Genomic DNA, 23,644 nt, shown 5'->3' with positions numbered 1-23,644 from the left:
TCTGAGCAACCTGCTGCAACCATTAGCAACCTGCTACACTTCAGTAATTCAAAAGTAAGGAAGTCAGAAAACATTTTCGGAAAATTAGATATTAAATAGAATTTAAATGTAAGCGTCAACGGAAGTGTGCAGATTTAGAATACTGCTTTGCATGCAAGGCTTGATTAAACAAAGCTAGATTTGCTAGATTGTCTTCATGCACGAATCAAATTTGCTGTGCCTATAATCATCTTTAATAAAAGCTTTTTATTTTTTATACTTGTGCTCCATTTGCCAAAACTTGGCTCTGCATATTTAATTATGTTAGCCTTATGATAATGGAGAGGCCAGACCAGCACAAGCCAAACTGCACTGCACATTTGTATCATTACCCCTCAGGAGATATACTTATCTCTGTATGCTACAGTGAGTAGCTAATCAACTCACTGAGAGAGTGCAGATACAACACATGCGCGCACACACACACACACACACACACACACACACACACACACACACACACGCACATGCACAGTCTAGGCACCCAGGCTAGGCATCCAGCTTACTTTGCAAACCCCTAGATATGCTCTGCAGTAAAGGGTGCTCCATCTCACACAGCAAAGAAAAATGTGTCAGGGGTGACAGAGCAGGCAGAGGAGAGCACGCTTACAGCTGCATGCTCATTATTCACCCTAAACACTGTGGTTTGATCTTAGCCATATCTCATTCTGAACACACACAGCACCAACAGCGTTACTGAAGTTTTCATTCACCTACAGCCTAAATATCACAAAGCTTCGACACTCAGTTGAAACATACTGATATAGAGAATGTGTAATGAGTGACAGACAAATCAGTAAATCCAGTCTCTCCAGTACTTTTTGTTGTTTGGCTGGAGTTCTTATGACTGTGGCATCCTGCTCAATAACCAGAATATTCCCAATATACCACACTGCAGGATTCACCTATTTCATCTGAAGCTGTAAGTCTGCCCAACTGGTTTCAATAAAAGTTAGGATCTACCTTAAGTGTGCTTAGAAGTGGATTTTAGAAAGTGCGAATGCCAGCAGCACTGTGTGAAATGTTAGTGACACACTGTAAACTGAGGTTTTCCTAACAAATGGTTTGGTCTGGCACCAAATCTGGAATAACTGACATCTAGGAGTGCTTTCACAGATGCAGTGTTCAGTCTGTCTGAACTAAACTCTGGTGCAGTTTCTCCCGTTGGTTCAGTTCGTTTAAGCAGGTCAGAATACAGCACGGCATGGTTTGATTCGACCCTGAATTAACTTCAGGAAGTGAACTCAGCATGTGCATTTTGCAGGCAATTTCTTTTTTTTGTAGATGTGAGCTTCTAAACTATCCCACGAGGCACAAACTGAGCTAAAGGAGAATTGTACTGCTGAAGAACTGTGATCTGGTTATTTGGCTTACACAAATACACAAACCATTTTAAAATAGTTAATTATGTAATTATCTAATAATTTATTTACCATTAGCTCCATGTTCTCTGTGCTCTGGTAATTACTGACATTTTTACACATTTTTGCCACCAACTGTTTTTCTTTTGGTTTTAACTGTGTCCAGTGTGAAACCAAACCAAAAAACAAACAAACCAAAAGTCTGAGTTGCGCTCTGATTCACACTTGACAACCAGGCTAATGTGTGAAGGCACCCCTAAATCTCACATCTAAAAATAATCCTTTAGATAGAAAGGTCATCCATTTAGGCAGTCAGAAGATTCCACTCTGCATTTTGCATAAAGACATTACTGACCAAATCATGTAAGGGGGATGTTTTGCAGAAAAGGAAGTCACTAGCTAAAGGAATTTACAAAAAAAAAACAAACAAAAAAAAAAAACTGTGCATACCCATAAAACCAACTTACAGACATAACAAATGAAAAAACGTGACCTGGAATCACATGCAGTGTCTTGTGAAAGTCAAGTTGCTTTGATCCAAAAGCAGGAAGTTGACTGAGTTGTTGGCCAGTAAAAAACACTAATAGCCTTGGCCTTGACCTAGAATTGGACCAAGGTTTAGTGAAGTGTAACCAGGACAGGAGCACTGTAGGCTTGTCAGTAATGCTTGCAGAAGTGAAGTTGGGACTGTAAATAAACATAACGAGTTATTAGCTGTAAATAAGCTCATTATAAAATTGGAGGTAATTATATAAATACATCTGCAAGTGCTCTGTGTTGAACATAAGAGATACGTATTTAATTCTTGTACAGTGAAGTAGCCCTGATAACAAGTCGTTCTAATTTCATAATTTAAGACCCATGTTTTGTGAGTGAAGACATTCCATGCATGGAAGGCTAGCATGGCTTTATCTGTTTGGCAAATGCGGATGAGGGAAGATAAGCTGCATCATAGAAAGATGTTTTTTTTTTTCTTTTCTCTGCTTAAAAGTCAGACAACAGGATATTACAGTTCATACAGGACTCCAAAATAGACTGATAAACACAAATTACAAGATACAACACAACTTACGTTTGTCAATCTTAAAGCTGCAGACAACACGACAGACATTTAAATAGTCCAACTCGATAGCCATTGTGATATGGAATCTAATGGCGATTTCCGATACAATCGTCTCAAGCCTAAAACTGCAATCACTCCATGCCCAATGTGAAAGTATTAAAAGCAGCAAACATTTAATGGACTATTTAATGGACTATTTAATGGACTACAGGGCAAAGGGGGGAAGATATGTGCTTGAACATCACAGTGGTTCAGCATTCTTGTATATACAATCCTAGTGTGTAGTGCCAAAACTGAAAAGACCACAGCTTACCACCAAACAAAGCGATTACAGTGGAACATAAATTCAAAGCTTCTTTCACATTTGCAGCATTTAGTCTGTTTCAATCAAAGCTCGAGAGTACCTGAGCTTCTCAGTGAACCCTAGCATGGGTCCGTTCCACCAAGGAAAATGATCTGAACCTGATTCATCCTGACTGCAGGAAGTGAACTAAATATATTGTGTCTTTTGGACAAGCTGCTAACCTTGAAATGCTCAATACAGTTCACAAAATGATTCAAAAGCAACTCCAGTAAATTTCATGAACAAAGAGCAAAAACATGACCTGTAGTATCTCTTATTTTAACAATAAGTTCTGACTTTAAACAAAACTAATGTTCTTGGAGCGTAATTTAAAAAAGTTGGGGGTTGGGCTTAAACATGAGTGCCGTGTGTGACCTCAGCTTGTCCTGGGCATGTGGTCTTGTTTTGTTCCTACTTCTGTCAAAAGACATATTTGCGCTCGTCTAGCTAGGCTTATCAGCATGCTATAAATGAGAAACTAGAGAACTCAGTGGGTACTAAAATCTCTTTTCTACAGCAGTAGTAAAAAACTGATTCTGAAACTCAACTGATTTATTTGTCTTAATACAAAACATCTTGCAGAGTTGCTGCATATGCAGCTGTGATTTCCAAACTCAGCTTCTTTTGTTTTGCTTCCACAGTTTTCTATTATGTTTTCCTAAATGTGGCGTCCAGAACACGGAAGAATTAAGCTTCAGCATTAAGTGTCAAGAAAAACTCCTTAAGATGCATGTACCATCAACCAAGCTTCAGCGTTAAGCAACTAAAATTCATAAATGGGGCCATAATCTTTAATTATTGAGCAGGTCAATCTTTTCATTTCACGTTGCTAGTGACCCATTCATCGAAATACATTATTCACTCACTGGATCCTGGAACTACATTTCCATGTTCTGTCACTAAATATATTGTGTAAAATGTCTGAAATGTACTGTTATAAACATATGTTGCCAATGAGTGCGATCGAGCAATGTTTATTAGCCTGACAAAATAAATGTAGCAAAGCAGCTTTCTGTGGTTAAAATGAGCATGTATTAAAGCAACCCTGGTTATAAAGCTTTCATGAGCCGTTTTCTTTTCAGTGCTTCATTTTATCACATTAAAACACACGCAGGGTAAAAACAAAGAGAGGCAACCCACGCCTGTCTTAAAGCAAAGATTAAAAAAAACTTTGCTTCCGTTAAGTTTTGTTGAAGTTTTGTGATGAGCTCCTGGGAGTGAATGGACTCTGCTCATATTTATCTGTCGAGCAGCTATCTGAGCTGTGAAAATGATCAAAATACACACCTTTATATAGCTTCTACCAACAAATATATAACATCACATATCTCTCTTCCTTTACCAGTGATTACGTCAGCAGGAAAAAGGCTGCTGGTGTGGGTAAACACCTTTAAGCTAGGTATTTATAAGACTATTTAATGATTTATTTAGCACAGATTCTCAGTTCTCCATGCTGACTTGATTTTCTATGACTTCCATGCACAAGAGTTTGTCTGTTACTGTATTTCTGACCAGTAGGTTTGTTTCGGTGTCACGGTTAGTCACAGTGTATGAACTGACAGTTATCTCATGCTGCCTTTTTCAAAAGTTTTAAAAATGCATTTCCATCTATTATGGGCTACCTGATCAACTTCCTTACTCCAGTGCTTTTTCATCCCACTTGACAAAAGTTTTGCAAACTCCTTCCCTCTAGACCCCTATATCATACTACAGCAACCTCCCTTTCTGCACTGTATAACCAGCTACTCTGCTGTAACTCCTAGCATGTTTATAACTTTATCATACATGACAGCTATCGGATGGACAGAAGAACATGGCATTGCTGACCGTCTGACTATGCAAAAACCGCTGAGTTCGATTGTTTTATTTTATTTTTTTAAATAACGCTCAGAGCACTACTTTTTTTTCCACAGCCACCTCATTCAACTTATAACAACAATGTGATAAATACTGAAGAGATTTTATGGAACATTCTCAAACATATCTTTCCAATAAACAGTAATAATTTTGGAGTTTGATCTTTTTTCCAAAGATATTATAAAGATACTGTACTACAATTTATCTTTAATTTCCACAATCAGCTCGTGTGTTTGGAAAGGGCTGAATGATAGCATGAAACTGTGCTATTTTCAGGCGAGGTTACTGTGAAACACCGCTACTCACCAAAGTGAATTCTCACAGGAAAATTATTTGCATGTTGGTTTGTTTAGTTACATGCAGTGTGAAACACAATCAAACCTAACAAACGAACCAAAAATTTAAATTTTCTCAGAGTCAGACACAGCAAATGGACTAATAGGTGAGAAAACACTCAGACACAAGTTCCACAGGACAATTTTTTCCACTTCCTGAGTGGTCCCAGCACGACCATAACGTCTTTTTGAATTACTGAAACTTCTGAACGAGCTCTACTTTGTAAACTCAAGATTGCGCTGAGAGACAGGAACCCAAAATTGTTGTTTTGGCAAGACAATTCACTAAACTCAGAGGCTTTACACTATGCCTGGAAAACCCCACTCCCAGCCTCCACCATTCCACAGTCCAACTCCCCTCCCTCATACACACACACACACACACACAGCTGTCACGTGTCTGTCTATGGTCCCACAGGTGAGGAGTCTTGGGACGGCAGGTGGCTTAAGAAAGCTGGAGCATTCTCAGTCCCAGTGGCGCTGCTCGCCCACGGATGGAGTCCATATGCTCCAGGATCAAGTTCTCAATAAATCACTGTGCTGCGAATTTTCTTTTTGTAGACAAAGCACCACATGCCTCATTAACTATCTAAAAAAAAAAAAAAAGGGAGGGAGGGTGAGAAGTGCAGAACTGATTTGAGAGAGGGCTTGCTGTCATAGGACAATGAGGGCAAATTACTGTTTGTGTGATCAATTCCAGTAAATAAGACGACCACCCTTAGAACTCTGCTCCCTGCTAGTGCTCTCTGTACACACAAATACATATCAAATGACTTGATGTTTATGTGTAGATTATACTCTGTGTATTCTTATAACACTAAGCCTGTTTAGTAACATAACTAAAAACTGAACAAGTATGTTAACTTCATCACTGCAGTACCAAAAAACAGGATTCCTAAAGTACAGATAAAGTTCAGTTAATCATAACAGCTCAGAGGTGGGCAAATCAGTAGCAGATCGTGTATCCAAGTTATTATTTTTTTAATTCATAGTTGCCTAATTGACTTTCGTTTCCATCTGGTATGTAACCGTGTATAAATTTAATCCACTTCATGGTGCGGTGTATCTCAATACTGTAGCTCTATCATGTGCTACTTGTTCTGAATCCTGATGCAAATTATACACTGACTGTGGCACAATCTGGTTTATAGTTTAAAGCTTTTTATTAGGTGAATTAGTTAGCGTGCACGGCTGACAGAACATGCAGTTATGTAGAAACAAAAATGTAAAGCGTTAACCTGTCATTGAACTCTCCTGCTGTAAGTTAGTCACATATTGAGAGAAAAGATGCTAGCCAGACTCCAATAATATATTTTACATGTGAACACCACAGCGCATAGCTGAAACACTGGCCAATGACTTTGCTCACTTTTTATTGAAGGCGCAAACCCCCTCTGCTTGATGATCATATACCTGTTCATTTCCTTTAGGCTGTAGTAATGTACTAACTAGCTAACCACATTACCATATGTTTTTGCCTAGTCATTCAAGTTTCCAGGCAACTAAAGCATGGTCTGGGGAACACACTGGAGCTTGTACTTGTCTGGTAGGCCAAAAAATAATAAATTTTTTACTTTGTCCACCACTGATAGCAGAAAAAAATATTTCACACTCAGCTCACTGTTGCACTTCTGTGTGTGAATCACATCCTATAAGACCTTGTGCCAAAGCATATGACAGTCAATGGGAATAATGTAGTTCAGTTTAAACAATAAAACTCCTCACCTGAAATCCACTCATGTATCCCAGCAATCCAGAAGAGTGCTGACTTCCCAGTAGCCTCATTAACAGTCAGCACTAATGGGCATAGCGAGGCAGCATTAGCAGAACATTAGCTTGTTAGGTGAGAGACAGATGCTGAGACTTTATAGGGAAAGAGGGAGATCTCGTCCATGAGAACTGGTGCTAGAAGAGCCATTCATGCTGAATAGGGCTTGTTATTTGAAGATTTTCTGTCCCAGGTCTAACAGCAGGACAAGTACACTATTATTCAAGCTATTTCATCAATAATAGCTTGGGAACAACATAAATTATTGAAGAAATGCACATTAAAAAAGTGCAGCAGCCTTCATTCCAGCAATATTGTACTGAATCCACCTTAGGCTGTGATTCCTGGGTGTGGGTTTTCCTGGCTTTATGGGTAATGCAGCACTGGAGCACCTGCATGACTAAACCTTGAGTGTTTTGCCAGGCAGGTTAAAGTGGAGAGTCTCATGAGGCCTCACAGCAGAAGAATCTTGGAACCAGATTTCGTAGTTTGACCACCACAAGTTTGACTCAGACTTTCCCTTCCAAAAGATTTCCAAGTATGTATTAAGTAGTAATATATTTGTAACACTGATTTATCACGAAGTCTGAACCTGGCTAACTAGTTCAACCCAGCAAATTAGTTCAACTAATCAGAACAATCAAAAACAATCAAAGACAATTTGAATCTCTAATATGCCTAAATGCTAGATAGAGAGACACCAGTGCCATCACGAAAAAGGTGTTTACATCCTTTCTTCAGCAGACAACAAACTACAGTGGGCTGAGAAATGGATTAGCGGATTTTAATCAGGCACTCACGCAGATGTTCTCTTTGACCCATGATGTCATCTGTCACATTGTCTGTGCTGTTGCACTGCTCCCCTCCCTGCCTCCAGGGTTCTGGAGAAACTACTCCTGCAGACGTTTGCAGTTGCATTACTAATAGCCTCCCACTATTTAAAGATTTCTTAAATCACTCGTCACTGACAAAAAACATGAAGTGTGTGGCAATTGTTGGGATAAAAATGCCTTGTCGATGAGACGGATCAGAGGAGAATGGCCAGACTGGTTCGAGCTGGCAGGAAAGTCTATGGTAACACAATTAACCACTCTATACAACCATATATGTGCAGAAAAGCATCTCAGAACACAAACTACATTAGTAGTACAAATCAGTAGCTCAGGCACATAGGACAAGCAGATTACATGATGTTTTTTATTCACAGTTGCCTGCAAGACAAGCATGTTTAACAACCAGAAAAAGACATAAAACCCTACTCCTTATTAACTTCCACAAAACAGAAGTTTCATTTGACAAGTTTCATTTTGTATTTGTTTAAAAAACTTTAAACAGTGGTGTGATGCACCTTGATGCTGTCACTACAACGAATGCTACTACTTCTGAATCCCACCACCTGATGCACTACACACAAGGGCTGGGGTGCCATCTGGTGCTACTAGACAGATTAATCAGCATGCATGGATGACAGATCTTTGTCATTTGACAAAACTAAGCAAAAAAAAGAATTCCAGTGCAAAGCTGTCATGTAATTCTTTTGCTGTAAGCAACAGTAACACGTATTGCAAAACAAAGTCACTAGCCAGACTCAAATAATGCCCAGTGTGAGGACAGAAAATCCTACACGTGTTCTTTTCTCTTATTCTATATTAATGTACTTAACTAAATAGCTAGCTAACTATCTAAACACTTTTGAGCCTTTATGACTGTAGGCAACTAAAACATGGGACATGAACACACACAATCTTTTACTTGCCTAGTGGGCTAGTTAATAAATTTATGCTTTGTCCACCCCTGCATCTCATTTGCAACTACTTCCTATTAACATGTTACCACTTCCCAAATATTTTGTGTTTTGGTTAAACACCAGCAGTTTCCACATCAGCTCATTATGAGGAAACTGTGTATGTCAACAGCATATTTAATGTCCTGATTTGCACCAGGGTAACATACACAGAGCACAGATGTGAAATGAACACATTTGAAAAAGGGTAGGAATGTGTCTAAGTCATAAGGGAACTGAGTAAGGTGTCCACTCAGTAACAACAAGGCATGGCTAGCCCCTAGGGAGACACAGGCTGGCTTTTTCCGCGTCTCCATAGGAATGCCTCATGAGACAGAAAAAAGGCCCCATCGAGCTCTGTTTTCCACAAGGATCTTCCTGAACTGAAGTAATCGCCTTCGACATGCAGCTCTCTTTGCAGCAGATGTGAATACTATTTCATGTAAGTGTAAATGAAATCCCCACAATCACAGGTTTGGTGAGCCAACCATTCAAAAAAAAAAACTTCACACTAGCAACACGTCACAGTAGTGATTTATTCTTGTGTTTTTGGCTTTAACAAAAAATAAATATTTAATTACACTTACTCTTCTGTGATAGGTATACAACAAAGTAATATCTAATAGCATGGTCAAAGCAGCCTTAGACAGATCTGAATGCATTTGTTTACTCACTATTTCACGTCTTTGTGTTTACTTTCCCAAATAAACACAATTTCCACAAAAATCTAATCAAATTGGATTTGACAAATATAAATGCCAAGTTTAAAATTAACATCAACATTTCTACTAGCACAAGAGCCAATCACTGGTGAACACCTATTATACATCTCTTCCTAGTGTTTCTCTACTGGGAACTGGAAATTTTAACATTATATAAATATTTGTATTAATATTATTTATTATTAAAAAATCTATACATATATCTAGTATATACAGTGCTGTGCAAAAGTCCTTAAGTGCACCTTAATTATGTCTTCTGCATTACTGTGACAGTAAAAAAACAAAAACATTTTAAATGTTGCAGAGAAATGCTTGTATGTCATTAAAGAAAATAATGTATTAAGTAATAGACCACTTTTCAAATAAAACCTTAATGGAGACTGAGGAAAAAGAAGCAAGTGTGATAGCCAAAGTCTGCAGAAGAACTGTGGCAGGTTCTCCAAGAAGCTCGGAAAAACTTACCACCTAATTTCCTTATAAAAACTGCATGATGGTGAACCAAAGACCACTGATGCGATTTAAAAACCAAACTGTGGTCACGCCAAATATCGACTTGGTCTTGCTGAATACTGTTAACTGCTCCTTATAGTCAACAACTTGTACGCAGAAATGTTTTCAAAGGAATTTTTGGTTTACAGAATTTCTTTACATGAACCTAAGCCTTTTACATATAAAAGCCTAACAATATTAGATTTTTGTGGAATAACAAATTATATATATATATATATATATATATATATATATATATATATATATATATATATATATATATATATATATATATAAATTCAAGATCAATATCAGTGACTACAATGCAAATGACAGACCATTTAATATATGAATGTAAACACAATGGTTAAATTACATTCCTAATATGGCAAATCAACAAAGATTTGAAGTAATGCATACTTATTTACTAGTTATTTTATTTATTTATGGTTTCTAGAATGATGCATGATACACAAGCTTCTAATGGTACCTCATCTTACTATGTAATCTGTCATGACCTTCAATTTACCAGAATTACTTTACCCAGGGTCAGAAATGAACATGACAATGAAAAACTAAAAACCTTGCAACTTCTGCTCATGCGTCATTCTGTACCATGTGGGTAAGCCATCCATCTTGCACTGACAGGCGAGATAAAAGAATCCCACATACAACTCACAAATATCTGCTGAAGAACACTGTTTAATCTGTTTCCCATATGTGCAAAAGTTACACCACAATGATGCTCACAAATTTATCTGACTGAATACTTGCCGATGCTAAAAATAGACTGGCACTCACTTTTCGTGTACACTCGAGAGATTCTGCACGTAGTGATGGCTCCCCTGACAGCGCAGCGGGATGACTTTGTCATCCTTCTGGAAATTTACAGCCACTTTGTTGGGAGAATTTGCCTTTAATATTTCTCAGAAGATTGATGTGTACATGAGAACATTCTTCTACACAGCTAGTAAAAAAGTGAAGTGCAACTATTAACATTCTGATACTAAAATAAGGCAAATGAATGTGGAACTACCCCCCTTTTTTGCACCATATGAGTCTTTAAGGGACAGAGAACACACACTAGTAATGCATTAGAAATGTGTAACAAATGCAAAGAGACGTGATGGAAATTTGTCCCACTGGGACCAAGCAAAATAGCCTAATTACTCACATGGTCATGACTGAGGGCTGTAATATGATAACTTAATCAGGAGTGCATGACTATTATCCATAACTTCCTCAAAATTTGGAAGCATTCTCCTACGCTAAGTCTTCTTTAAAATCAAATAAGGGAGATGATACAGTGCTGTAATCCTCCTTTAATCCTACGCCAAGCAGAGCTAAGCTGCAAAATAGCTGCAAGGCTCCTAAACATAATGTCAGATATTTATAACTTCTAATATATCGTCTTAGGCAGAAGAATTGCATTTAACAGGAACAACTGTACACCTGCTCATTCATGCAATTATCCAATCAGTCAAGCATGCGGCAACAGTACAATGCATTAATTCATGCAGATACAGGCCAAAAGCTTCAGTTAATCTTCACACCAAACATCAGAATGAGGAAAAAATGTGATCTCAGTGACCGACTAGGGCATGGTTGTTGGCACCAGACAGGCTGAGTTGAGAATTTCAGAAACTGCTGATCTCCTGGGATGTTCACGCACAACAGTCTCTAGAGTTTACACAGAATGGTGTGAAAAACCAGCTCTGCAGAAACGCCTTGTTGATGAGAGAGCTCAGAGGTGAATGGCCAGACTGGTCTGAGCTGACAGGAAGGCTGTAATAACTCAAATAACCACTCTTTACATCTGTGCTGAGCAGAAAAGGATCTCAGAATGCACAATATGTCAAACCTTGAGGCAAAGTGGCTACAATAGCAGAAGACCACATCACGTTCCACTCCTGTCAGGCAAGAACAGGAATCTGAGGCTACAGTGGACACAGGCTCACCAAAATTGGACAGATAAAGATTGGGAAAAGACCGGGCAATGTTGTCCAAACCTCTGTCCTATGCAAAATTCAATTATAACCAAGTTACAGGAAATAACAAATAAACTTCAGATGCCACTTATTAATATTCTCAGGCTTCCCCTGCTTCCTTAAGGTCTTAAAGAAGATCAAGTGATTTCATTTAGATCAACAACATTACATGATACATGCTTGAGTATAATGAAAGGAGTCATTGTATATCAAATGTTCAACAAACATCCAAAACAAACTTCAAACATGAAGTAAAACTTTGGGGAGTTCCAAAATCTAGTAGAAAGACAGACAGGCTTACTGTGGTAAGTCAGACATGGGTTTTTACATAAAACTCCCCTGACAATGTTTCTGTTTCCCACTGCTGAGCAAACTAGTCTCTGAGGGGGTGACTGATTAGCTGGGAGTTCATTTTCTTCTTTTTACTGAAGTTGAAAACATGTCAGTAACAACTAGACCCTCCAGAGCATCTGGTAAGCATCACTGTGGAACTCAGGCATAGAAAGGTCATGTGAACAACCTGCATGACCGCATTGTACTGGTCCAAGCTACAGAACCTAATGATAAAGTTGCCCAAAGCAATAACAAAAAAAATAAATAAAACCCTGGTCACTATAGCAGCAGTGATAGAAAGAATTAAACAAGTTGTGATCGGAACACTTTCCAAAATGTCAAAGTAAATAAAACTCAGCACGAGAGAGATTACTAATGTCCTGGACTGACCTGGTGGTGAAACAGTTCAATTATTACTTCTACTCACTGTAACAGCAAAAGACAGCTGTGATGTTTGTACTACAGAGTTTAGACCTACAGCAAGGGAAGTTACAGTGCATTAGCCGTTCATTAGCTGAATTTAACAAACAAATCTGGGGGAAAATGATCATAATTTATCTTCTTTTTTTCTGACTCTGCTCTTTCTCCTAATGCTTTGTTTACATCTAGAAGGGATATGTTGCCAAACTTAGTGTCTTTTGAGTTTCAATGTTCAGACTGGGGTCAAAATATAGATTAAAATTTATACACAGAAAATCCCAGCATTATGGACTTGACATTTAGATGTAGAAAATGTGAAATATTTTCCTTAAAAAAATCAGACAAAATGAATATTATGTGAGGAATAAAAAACGACTGGGCCGTCATGGATTATTTTCCTATTACAGAATATCCTAATGTTTTTTTTTTTCCTTTCCTCTTGCACCACAATGCTAACTAGCTCTCTCTCTCTCTCTCTCTCTCTCTCTCTCTCTCTCTCTCTCTCTATCTATCTATCTATCTATCTATATATATATATATATATATATATATACATACATATATATATATATATATATATATATATACACACACACACACACATACACACACAAACAAACACACGATTTTTTTAGTTAAAAAAAATTTGTGAATAATGAAGGCTAACATGTGCATCCTTCAAGACACGTGAAGCCAGCCTGCATTTTTTTTTTTCCCCCAAACTGCTGCTCTTGCTGCATCACAGGGCCATGTATAACATTGGGAGGAAACCGCCATTGACCTTCTTCCACATACATGCGCGGACAGATGCCCACAACTGGCTGGTGATGCAGTGATTGACAGGAGAGACAGAGAGTACACCATCCCTTCCACCCTGAGAGCACGGCCAATTTTGCTCCCTTGGCTATCAACCACTGACGGGAATAAGATCTCTGTGAGACGACTTAGTTCCTGATTTCACTTAGGTTATAACAACTATAAACAGTTGCTCCCTCATCTGCCTCTCCTGTTTTTACAAACGCAGCTTGTCTTGTCACTGAGAAACTGGAAAAGCGCAAACTCCTGTCTTGAAGACTTTCCTGTGGCAGAAATCTTACTGACTGTTCAAAGCACTGGCACCTGAGACTCCTTTCATCTCCTTACACCATATCAACAACTGTACATCTTTTTTACCTGCACGTCTGCCATAGCAGTTCCTGTGAATGAGCTGTTACTATAGAAACAATAACATATTACAATGAGTGCATTAAATATACCTGGAATTTGAATTACTGCCAGCACTACTCTCCAAGCTGCTGTTATAGAAAATTTATCAACACTTTCTGCCCAGTCAGATTAGAGATTTCAACAGTGCTGTGGTATAATAATAATAATAATAATAATAATAATAATAATAAAGTAATAAATACAGCATTATCAGAAGTAAATTTGCACCAAAATACTGCAGAGTGGGTTACCTTCTACCTGCCTTCAAGAGACCCATGCACTGAGGTTGACACAACTTAAAACTGGCTCCCTCAAAGAAACCCTGAAATTTAGTGGCATACGATCCTCCTGTGGTTAATGTGCATTGTTCAGAAAAAGAAGCAGGCCAGGTCAGATTCTAGAAATAGAAGGAAATGAATGCTTTCTGTGCTTATCCAGCGTGAGAGAAACTCGGTTAGACAAAAGGAATTAGGTCTGCTAGGTTATGTTTATGCTACGCTCAATACCCTGAGAATACAAGTGCTTTGACAGGTAATCACTTAAGGAACCCTTCTGAGCCGACGCACAGGGTGAGATACCAACATTACCGCTAGCAGAGACTTGAATGACCTATTTTCTCAACGCAGGGTGTGTGCATGTGTGTGTTAATCACTGCGAAACCAAGATTCTCATGGCAAACAAGCAACAACCTTGCCTTGTGTCTCACACTGTCAATTTTTATGAGTAACTGCAGCACTGCTGTCAAGAAGGTGAAGGCAAATTTCAAAGAACAACTACAAAAGATCAAGCCGTGGGAAGCCATGACAGGGAAGCCATGAGTACAGCAGATCAGAAATCTTTCACAAAGCACAGTGTCATGTAGTCTGTTAACTTAAAGGAGTTATATTTCCATATCTTCTGCACTAATCTGCTGAGACATTGAGTAGTCCGAGCCATTGCTTCCTGGATATGCTCCACCAACTTCCCTTACATCTTATCTTATTTGACAGCTTCAACGAATTGTGATGTTGCCTGAGAACTGGCTGAACAAGAAAAACACCCATACTGATTTCCAATAATCACAATATGAGCTTAAGCACACAAACTAATTGTAATAAAACATACCTTACACATTATCTTAAAAGTAAATATATTTATAGCACTGGCTGATTAGCGCCTTAATCAGCATGAGGTATCACTGTTAAAGTAATAACCTGGTGGCTGGCCTTTGGAGCACTTTAAAAGAAAAAGGGAGATAATCACAGTTTGCCAGATAGTCCAATCTGAACACAATGCAAAAAATGACACCTTCGCAAATGAAAATATCTTGAATATAGTCAGCTTTATCTAGTATGTCCCATTAGAAGATTACAATTAACCAAATATTAGATTATTAAACCTAATTCATAGAACTAATTAATTTCTAGAAGTTCTATTAATTTCTTAATTTCACTCTTACTCATTTTAAACTTTATATTTTCTATGGCAGATTATTTTTCTTCTTTCTTTAAATAAATTCTTTGTGATTGCAGTAGCACTTCTTACAAGGTATAAATCTACAGGTCCAAGTGAGATTATCCACTGAAGCAATAGTGACTATGTATTTGGGAAATGCAAATCTTTAGGGTATCCATGTGGAACCTTCCAAAGCCACAGAAAGTGAGGCACAAGTGCTGAAAGCTCCACGTTGAAGTAGATTACACTGTGAGTGCACATTCTGAGAAAGTAACAGCACTATAATATAAATATAATAATATTAAGCTCTGGCTTAGTTAAAGGTATTATCCAAGTAGTCCCATTTAGTAAGTTGTGTTACATTTTAATCATCTCAAGAATAAAACTTTGAGGGGCTCCCACGCAGAAAAGAAAAATGTTCGCCCTCTAGTCCGGAGATCACAAGTTCGAATCCTGACGGTGCTGCGGCCATCTGTGCCCTGGAGTCCAAGAGAGCAAAACTGACTGTGCTCTCTGGGTGGGAGGGGTGTCAATCACAGCAACACTAGCCAATGATGGGAGTCTGGGAGCTCATGCATATGGATAACACTTTCCTCAGCGTGTGTTATGCCGCCCTGTGACGCAGCAGTTTGAAAAGATGTGGGCGGCTAGCTTCACATGTATCAGAGGAAGCACATGATAGCCTTCACCGTCCAGGATTGGTAGCAGTTGTATGATGGGGAGAAATAAATGATACATTTAAAAAGAAAAACTACGACATTTTGTGATTTTTAATTACATTTTTAGTATTTTCATTTCTTATAAGCACCATCATGAAAATTGATTACAGTACTTTATAAATCACTGAAAGCTTGTATTATCACATTTTCCTCTCTCTACTCTCCCTGCTCTCACTCAGGCCTCTGTAAGTAATGTGCCAGGTGTGCAAACAGGACTTACACTAGAACCAGATGCTTCAGTAAACTGCAGTAGGAGATGTCAGTTATCAAATCACTGAAAACTCTCTCACACACAGAGTGGCTCATTTGAAGCATGATAAGAAACCGGTGTGACTTTGAGCCTGTTGGTGTTGATGCTCCTTCTCCTTCTCTCCTTCACACAGTCATTGAGAAGGGAAAAACTCAAGGTCAGCTGAATAATGCTGCAATATCCTCCCTGCTGCTAAATTCACCACTGACCAAAAATGGCCCCCTGCTTTATCACTCCTGACAGTGGAGACAAACATGTTTGTTTTAAGACACCACCAGCATTGTGCTTGTGCACATCCCCAAACTGCACACTCAGACATTTAAGCCTCTCCCAGTCATTGCATAATCTCTTAGAAGAGAAAAACAGTTTAGAACCATATACAACAGCTATACAAACACATTTGGACCATAATGCCTTGTTACAGCTTTAGGATAAGGAGACTGCAACCAAAAAAAAAGTTCAAACCACAATGAACAGAAAGAATGCTATCATTACAAAAGCATAGAGTTCTGAAGATTTACTTACAGATGGACACAAACCTGATGTCATGATCTCTGCTTAAGCTCATAAGAGGAGCTGGAGTTACAAATAAGTTTGAAATGCTTCATTACGTTACAAACAAAGGTTGTTTGTGTGAGGGCAAACAATGGCAAACAGTTATCCATGTTTAAATGCTAACCCACGCTTTACAAACACATCTAAAGTTGAAGTCATTCGCTCAGAACAGAGGTGTGACCATATACCAGCAAGATTTACTCTTACATATGCTCCAGTTCTTTTTAAACATTGTGACAGAAAGCTGGATTTCAGTATTGTTTTGAATAACTAGTGAAGAATAATCTAAGTGTTCCTCTGAACATGTCTGTTTTGAAATATTAGTTTAGCACCTTCTTAAACATACATTACAGTATTACTATACTTAGATCTGCATATTTTATAATTTATTATTTGTGACTCTGATAAAGATGCATCAATCGGAGTACGCATCTCTTTAATGGTATGAAGGCTACAGAAAACTCTATTTTTTCTGTTATAACCACAATAAACATAGAACATTACTTGCTCATGTTACACAGACACTGACAGGCGTGTAATGTGACAAATGGAGACCAGAACAGCAGCTAAGCCTACACAATGTCTAGCAGTATCACTTCGTTTTAGTCATTAGTGGCGATGTTATCTGCAACCAGAGCCACACTTTTATCAGCTCACACAATTACTGCACTGCTTACTGCCACAAGGTAGTAGTTTTTTACATGTAATTTGTTAAATATATTATTTCATTGAAGCAGAGGCATAATTAATCTAGCTGATTAATTTTTAAAAAGTCAACTGTTTACCTACTGGTTATGAACGGAACACAACACTACAGGGCATGCTATTACACTATTATATATACTATTACAGGAAAATAATCAACGACAGTGTGGTGTGATGAAGCGGAAGGTTGTTACCACCAATCTGAAACTGATTATTTTCCAATAACAGCACATCCCAAACTGTTTCATTCCTCTTGTACCACAGCAATTTGCCAATGATTATAATTTTCTACTTAGTCACAATTATTTTCTAATGTATAATTACATCTAATGTCGGGAAACCTCTGTTATCCATTGTTGTTAACATTCTTATGTTTTAACATGCATAAACAATCATTTCCAACTTCATAAGACAAAATAAGACATAAATTGTGTCGTCTCATGCTAATGAGACACCACAAAGTGCAAAGTCATCTGTCCTGAAGACACTCCCGTGGCGGAAAACAGCTTTATCTCTAACTGTTACAAAGACTTAGATTACGTGGAGTATCCACTATACAACTCCCAGTGAACAAGCTGTTACTCTAGAAATGTTAACATATTACAATGACGGCATTAATCTAAACCTGTGATCTGAATTACAGCCAGCAAAATTAGAAAATTAATCAACACCTTCTGCTCAATCAGAACTGAGATTTCAGCAGTGTTGTGTTATAAATGTCATCTAATGTCATCCTGCAAATGTGCACTTGTAAGCAGAAACTGTGATAATACCAAAAATCTTTATACTGGCTTATTATACTGATGTTTTATGTTTTAGTTTAAAATAATAAAATATGGCATGATGGTCAAAAGAGAAGCAAAAACAGTTAGGTTCGGTGGGCAAACACAAAGGAAGTGATCTCCATCATGGCACAGCGTGCTGCATCGTACCAGCATTCTTTTATAGGCTGCTAGAACAAGACAAAAGCACACACAATCCCCTCATTCATCTCCAGCGTGGCATGCAGATAATGCAGACTGCAGCTTTGACAGGGCCACATTACCAAGCTGCCCATTCATAATTAACAACTGCACTAACTGGAAAAGTTATCATAATTCTGTTCGGATGCAACTTCTTTATACCGATTATCAATAAAACGCTAAACGTTGGTTTAGTCTGATTACAATAAAAAGTGAAGAATGACGAATGAAACTTATACAAGTTACACAACTGCTCTGACAAGTCCATGATCGGAAACAAAGAGGATGATGTCACCACAATTACACCAACATCAAATTTATCAACTACATAGACGTTATTCAGAGAGTTACCCAATACAGAGACCAATTATATATCACTAAGGCCATGTCCACACTAAAAATGCAAAACATCCAGCGAACTTGACTCCTGTCAGTGTTGTATTGGCCACTGTTTTCCAAATGACGAGCGCTGTGTACAACATAAATGCTGCATTCCTGCGTACAAAATGATGTACTTTGTATTCAATGCTTTGAGATTGACCTCTGCATTCGCAAAGCTCTGTCCACCCGGACAAATCAGAGGTGGATAAATCACTCGCCCCAGCACCCGGGACAAGCTGTGTACAAGCTTTTAATTTTATTATTAGTGGTTTCTGGTTCATTAGGCTGCTCATGTAGTGGTCACTGGCGTCCAACAACCTGAAAGAGAAAAACACTACACCCAACTGACTTCCACAAGACAAGTTTTCATTTGATATACACGCTTAAACTACAGTGGTGTCACGCGCTTCGACTCATTCCGAATCCAGCCACCAGCTGCACTACACACATCATCTGAGGCATCGTCTGCTATCACAGAACAATTTTTACAACCCGGATTAATTAGCGTGCACAAATGACAGATTATTTACTCAGAATCAGGAACACCCAGGTATTTGGAAACAATGACGAAAAAGTTCCAGCACAAAGCCGTCTCTTAACTCTCCCGAAAGCGGTCAATACAAACACTGAGTAAAAAAGATGCTTCATATGTTTTACATGTGATGTGAGGATAAAAACAGCACAGCTCAGAGCCGAAATGTTGGCCAACAACTTGCTGTCAAGGGTGCTAGCATGTTGTGCTCCATTTTTTTAGGAGAGAAATAGGACAATATACTTATTGGCTTTGTTTAGTCTACTTTCTTGCTATGCATTATTACATTACTTTACACCCTTTTAGCTTAGTTATTTAGGTTTCTGGCCATCCAAACATGGGAGCTTTCACTAGCTAATAAATTAATAAATTTGTCCTCCCCCTTAAACAAAGGGTTTTTTGGTCACTTATCAATCTTTGCTGATCTATCTGTCAAACCACTGAAACTGTGTGAAATGCATAAATGGCATAATGAGTAAATCTTCCTGCTTCCAGTATAGGCATTTCCCTGTTGTCTTTCAGTGTGGATGAAATGTTTTTTGAATTATTGTAAAAAACGTTAATGCTGAATTTCTGAAAATGGCTTTTCTGACTGTATCTGTACTGGCCAAAGAGATACATCTACTGTAAAAACTCCACAAAATATTTAACACATAATAGACTTTCTCTGCCATGTTAATCAGCCGTGAACAAATAAATTCAGCTCTAATGGCTGTTTGGCTGTATGTCCCCTGAGTACACAAAGGAGGAAGGAATCAAGAAAAAGGAACTTGCGAGACTCAGTCCAACTCCACAGATGTTTGTGTGGCTCAAACTCTGCACTGGCAGAAAAATTTCACAATTCTGTGCAGTCAGCAAGTTTCACAGTGTAGGGACCCTTTAGCTGGAAACACACAAAATGACATTTCGCAGAAAGGAAAGCTCTGCTGCTTGCATTACATGAAATATAAGACAAGGGCTGAGCATAGTCTGGATTTAAGTGAAAGAACATCTGACACAAAGCTTCATAGTCCCAGCAAGCTATAAGTAAAAGATCATAAATCTGTAGTTAATCATTTTCATACTTTAAAGCAAGGGCAAGTCCACACAAATATTAACCTTACCCCAGAAAAACACAAATGCAAACAAAGGAAAATACTCACTTTAAATTAGAGAATAAACTGTCCATATTTAACTTTCATTTGTTTTTAACTGATCTTTTTGTTAATCACACAGCTGTATAATTCACAGTGTTTGCTGAGACTGTATAACACCTGACATACGTACTCTAATATCTTCCTGATCTACATTCACCCCCAATGGTCTTGTGACACATCCTAATTATGTTACGCTTGTACAGGCAGTGAGACACTTTGCAAGTCAATTTGAGTTCAAATGTCATATCTAGAACACCTGAAGTGCTTGAAATACATGACTACAAGGAAAAGCTTGCAAAGTTTCAGGTACTTATGAAGTCATTGCATTGGATTGTTATTAAAAAAAAAACACACACACACACACACACACACACAAAAAGGTATCTCATGACAAATCATCACTGGTTTGCTTTCGTTTCAGGATTCACAGGACGAAACCCGTGACACGCTCTTTGCTGTTAAAACAGGGGAATTTGACTAGCATAAGGTGGGAGATTTGACTTCATGATTCATGAAAGCCAAGCAGCTGACATGCGTAGGATTGCAACAACAGGATGGCCACATGCTAGGAAGACCGAGGTCAAGGTTCACCCTTGAGGATAGTGAACTTTATTCATGGCGTTTCGATATTTTTAATCATTTTAGTGGCTTAGATTGGTGGTATGTTTGCAATTTAGAACTTTTGGACTTGATTTCATTCAGTGTCACAATGAAAACACGGAAAAAGGCTCTTAACATCTTAAAATAACACTTTGTCTGGGGAAAAAATAAATGGTGCTGTTCGGGTACTTTTTTTGTTCCTCATGATGTAAATGTACCGGTGTATATTTTACATCGAGACGCCCTACCAACTAGCTTCTGAGCATTCTCACGTCGCTTGTGCACTCCTGTAAATTCATGCTTCCTCATATATTTTAACGCTGGAGGCATTTTCTTATCATAAGATCAGTCTATCTGTAGTTTGATGCTAAAAGCGGTTTTAGGATGCTATTTAGGACAAAACATCAGCAAAGGTGAAACCGTACTAGATCTAATTCATGTGCCTCTGTTCCTTATTCATATTCGACTAACTTAAGCACAAAATGTCCCTGTGAAGGTGACAAGTGTTTGTACCTGGATAGTTCTTTTCTTCTCCAGAGAATGTATGACCCACATTAGTTTCACTGTATTTAGTAAATGAATAATTTTTAGCAGGTATGGAAAACACGCCTGGATATTAATAAGATAAGAGTCTAAGATGTTAAATGACAAGAGAGATTACTTTTTTTCGAGTTAAGAACATGATCAGTGAAACTGACAGAGCTGTCAGGAAAGAAGGAGCTGTCAGAGAGAATTAAGATCACAGATAAGCCTAATAAAGAGAGCTGTCAGGTGGAGTACAGGAAGCAGGCCACTGCTACACACCTCGGGCTGAAGGGGTGTTTGGGGAAAAAAAGCAGATGGTTGAAGAGCTGGAGGCGAAACTACATTCACAGCTAATTAAATATTGATGCAATAAAACCTAATTGTTAAACAATAAACCTTTATAACCTGATGCGTATCAAAGCTGACCAAAAACAGCACTTGTTTATTGACCTGTCACCCCCTCGTTACCTTCTGCAATGAGCTCGTCCACCGTGACCTGGTATCTCCCGATAGCGAACACTTTCCCGATGAAGTTGCTGCCTCCGCTGCCGGAACCGGAGCCCGAACCACCTCCCAGTCCTCCGCTCTCCGACTTCGGCATGCGCGAAAACTTCTTCATTCTTGCTTCTATCTAACTAATAGTCCTCCCCAAACGAAAACCGACAGTTCACCACTTCTATCTGCTCATCTCCACGCGTTGTGTCCTGCGAGCTCTGTGAGGAAAAGTCACTTGAACACCATGATAGACTTCCTCCAGAGGCTCAATCCCACCAACTGTCGCCTACGCTTTTAACGTAACTCACGACGTTCTCGTACCGCTCTTTACGCTGGTTACGCTAATTAGGACTCCGATAGCGGATTGCTAGCCAGCTACCAACACCCACGGATTAATGTTAGACCTCTCGGCTCGGTAGCTAACACTAAAAGTCAAGGGTCAGTTCTTCATGCGCAGAACAAATGCGCAGACAAAATCCTCAGCTTGTCCTGGATTAGTTTTCACAACACTTAAGTGGGTGTGTGGCCACGGGGCTAGGCGAGCTAACGTTAGCCAAGTGTTCTCAGAGTGGAGAAAACGCCTCCCCACTTCCCCTTTCGGAGTTAGCTCCTAGCTTCTTAGCGTGCTAGCCGGCTCGCTGCTCCGCCCGCCTCAAAAAAAATGCCCTTTTAGAAGGACAGCTCGTCTCATAAAGTCGACATTACCGAGTCCAGACCCGCGGCTTGGGCCGAGTTTGGCGACGAACGCCGGTTATTTCGACCATAACCAGGCTTTCCGCTCACGCCTCGACTAAACTCCGTAACTCCGGTGACTGAGTGAAGTGGGAGGTTTTGTTGTTGCTCAGCACGCGCCAACCAAACTCCAGTGTGCGTGCGCGAGCCGTGCTATTGTAATGATTGGTGTGTGAACACACGCTCCGGTTTCTGATGGGACGCTGCGGCTGACCGTCTGCATGATCAGAGCCTCTTTTCCGTTTGGTTGAGGAAGATTTTGGGGGAATAACAAAGTGAATGAACAGATGAGGAATCAAAGCTGGCCGCAGTTCTGGTTCAGACGGGACGGCCTGAGTCATCTAGAGCAGGGCTTCACAAACTTTTTTTTTTTTTTTTTTTTTTGCGCAACCATGCACTAAAATAATTTCCAAGCACCACATTATGATCTGATCACAGCACAGATTTCATGTTAAGAACAATAGGAGAACTACAGTGTGTACCTTCATATTAACTCATTCAAGCCATTAGAGCTTTTCAGTCCTACACTTTCCACTCATCTACACAGAATAACAGCCCTTCATGGTTTCACTGAAATTGCCAATTACATTAAAGTTACCAATTGCATAAACATCAGTTCTACTTGTTTTTAGTTACTTTAGATTATTTTGGATGAATCCCCATTCATTTCAAATGACCTGTCAAATATGCATAATGCTAATGCATATTTGACATATTTATCATAATACTATCATAATTAGATATTAGATAATAGTAATTTCCACCACCTTCATGTAAAAAAAAAAAAAAAATCAATAATTACAATACAGTGGCTTAGGGGTTAGCGCTGTTGCCTCGCACCTCCAGCATTGGGGGTTTGATTCCTATCGCTGCCCTGCATGTGGAGTTTGCATGTTTTCCCCGTGCTTCAG

General features: G+C 38.8%; 1 protein-coding gene across 3 annotated transcripts in view; it reads right to left on the bottom strand.

The window, feature by feature from the left end:
* bmp2k (BMP2 inducible kinase) overlaps positions 1 to 22,952 on the bottom strand; it is a 46,176-nt gene extending 23,224 nt beyond the window's left edge. The window contains exon 1 of one of the 3 annotated variants that reach the window (XM_026931573.3): positions 21,975 to 22,952. In XM_026931573.3, coding sequence (XP_026787374.1) covers positions 21,975 to 22,125 — 151 coding nt within the window. In that variant the 5' untranslated portion in view covers positions 22,126 to 22,952. The remainder of the gene's footprint in view (positions 1 to 21,974) is intronic. The other 2 variants (XM_026931571.3, XM_026931572.3) reach the window with 2 other exon arrangements.
* Positions 22,953 to 23,644: the final 692 nt, after the last annotated feature.

This window comes from Pangasianodon hypophthalmus, chromosome 24, assembly GCF_027358585.1.
Source record: "Pangasianodon hypophthalmus isolate fPanHyp1 chromosome 24, fPanHyp1.pri, whole genome shotgun sequence".
Lineage (NCBI taxonomy): Eukaryota > Metazoa > Chordata > Actinopteri > Siluriformes > Pangasiidae > Pangasianodon > Pangasianodon hypophthalmus.
The sequence above is the reverse complement of the archived record's forward strand: the minus strand, read 5'-3'. Positions and strand labels throughout refer to the sequence as shown.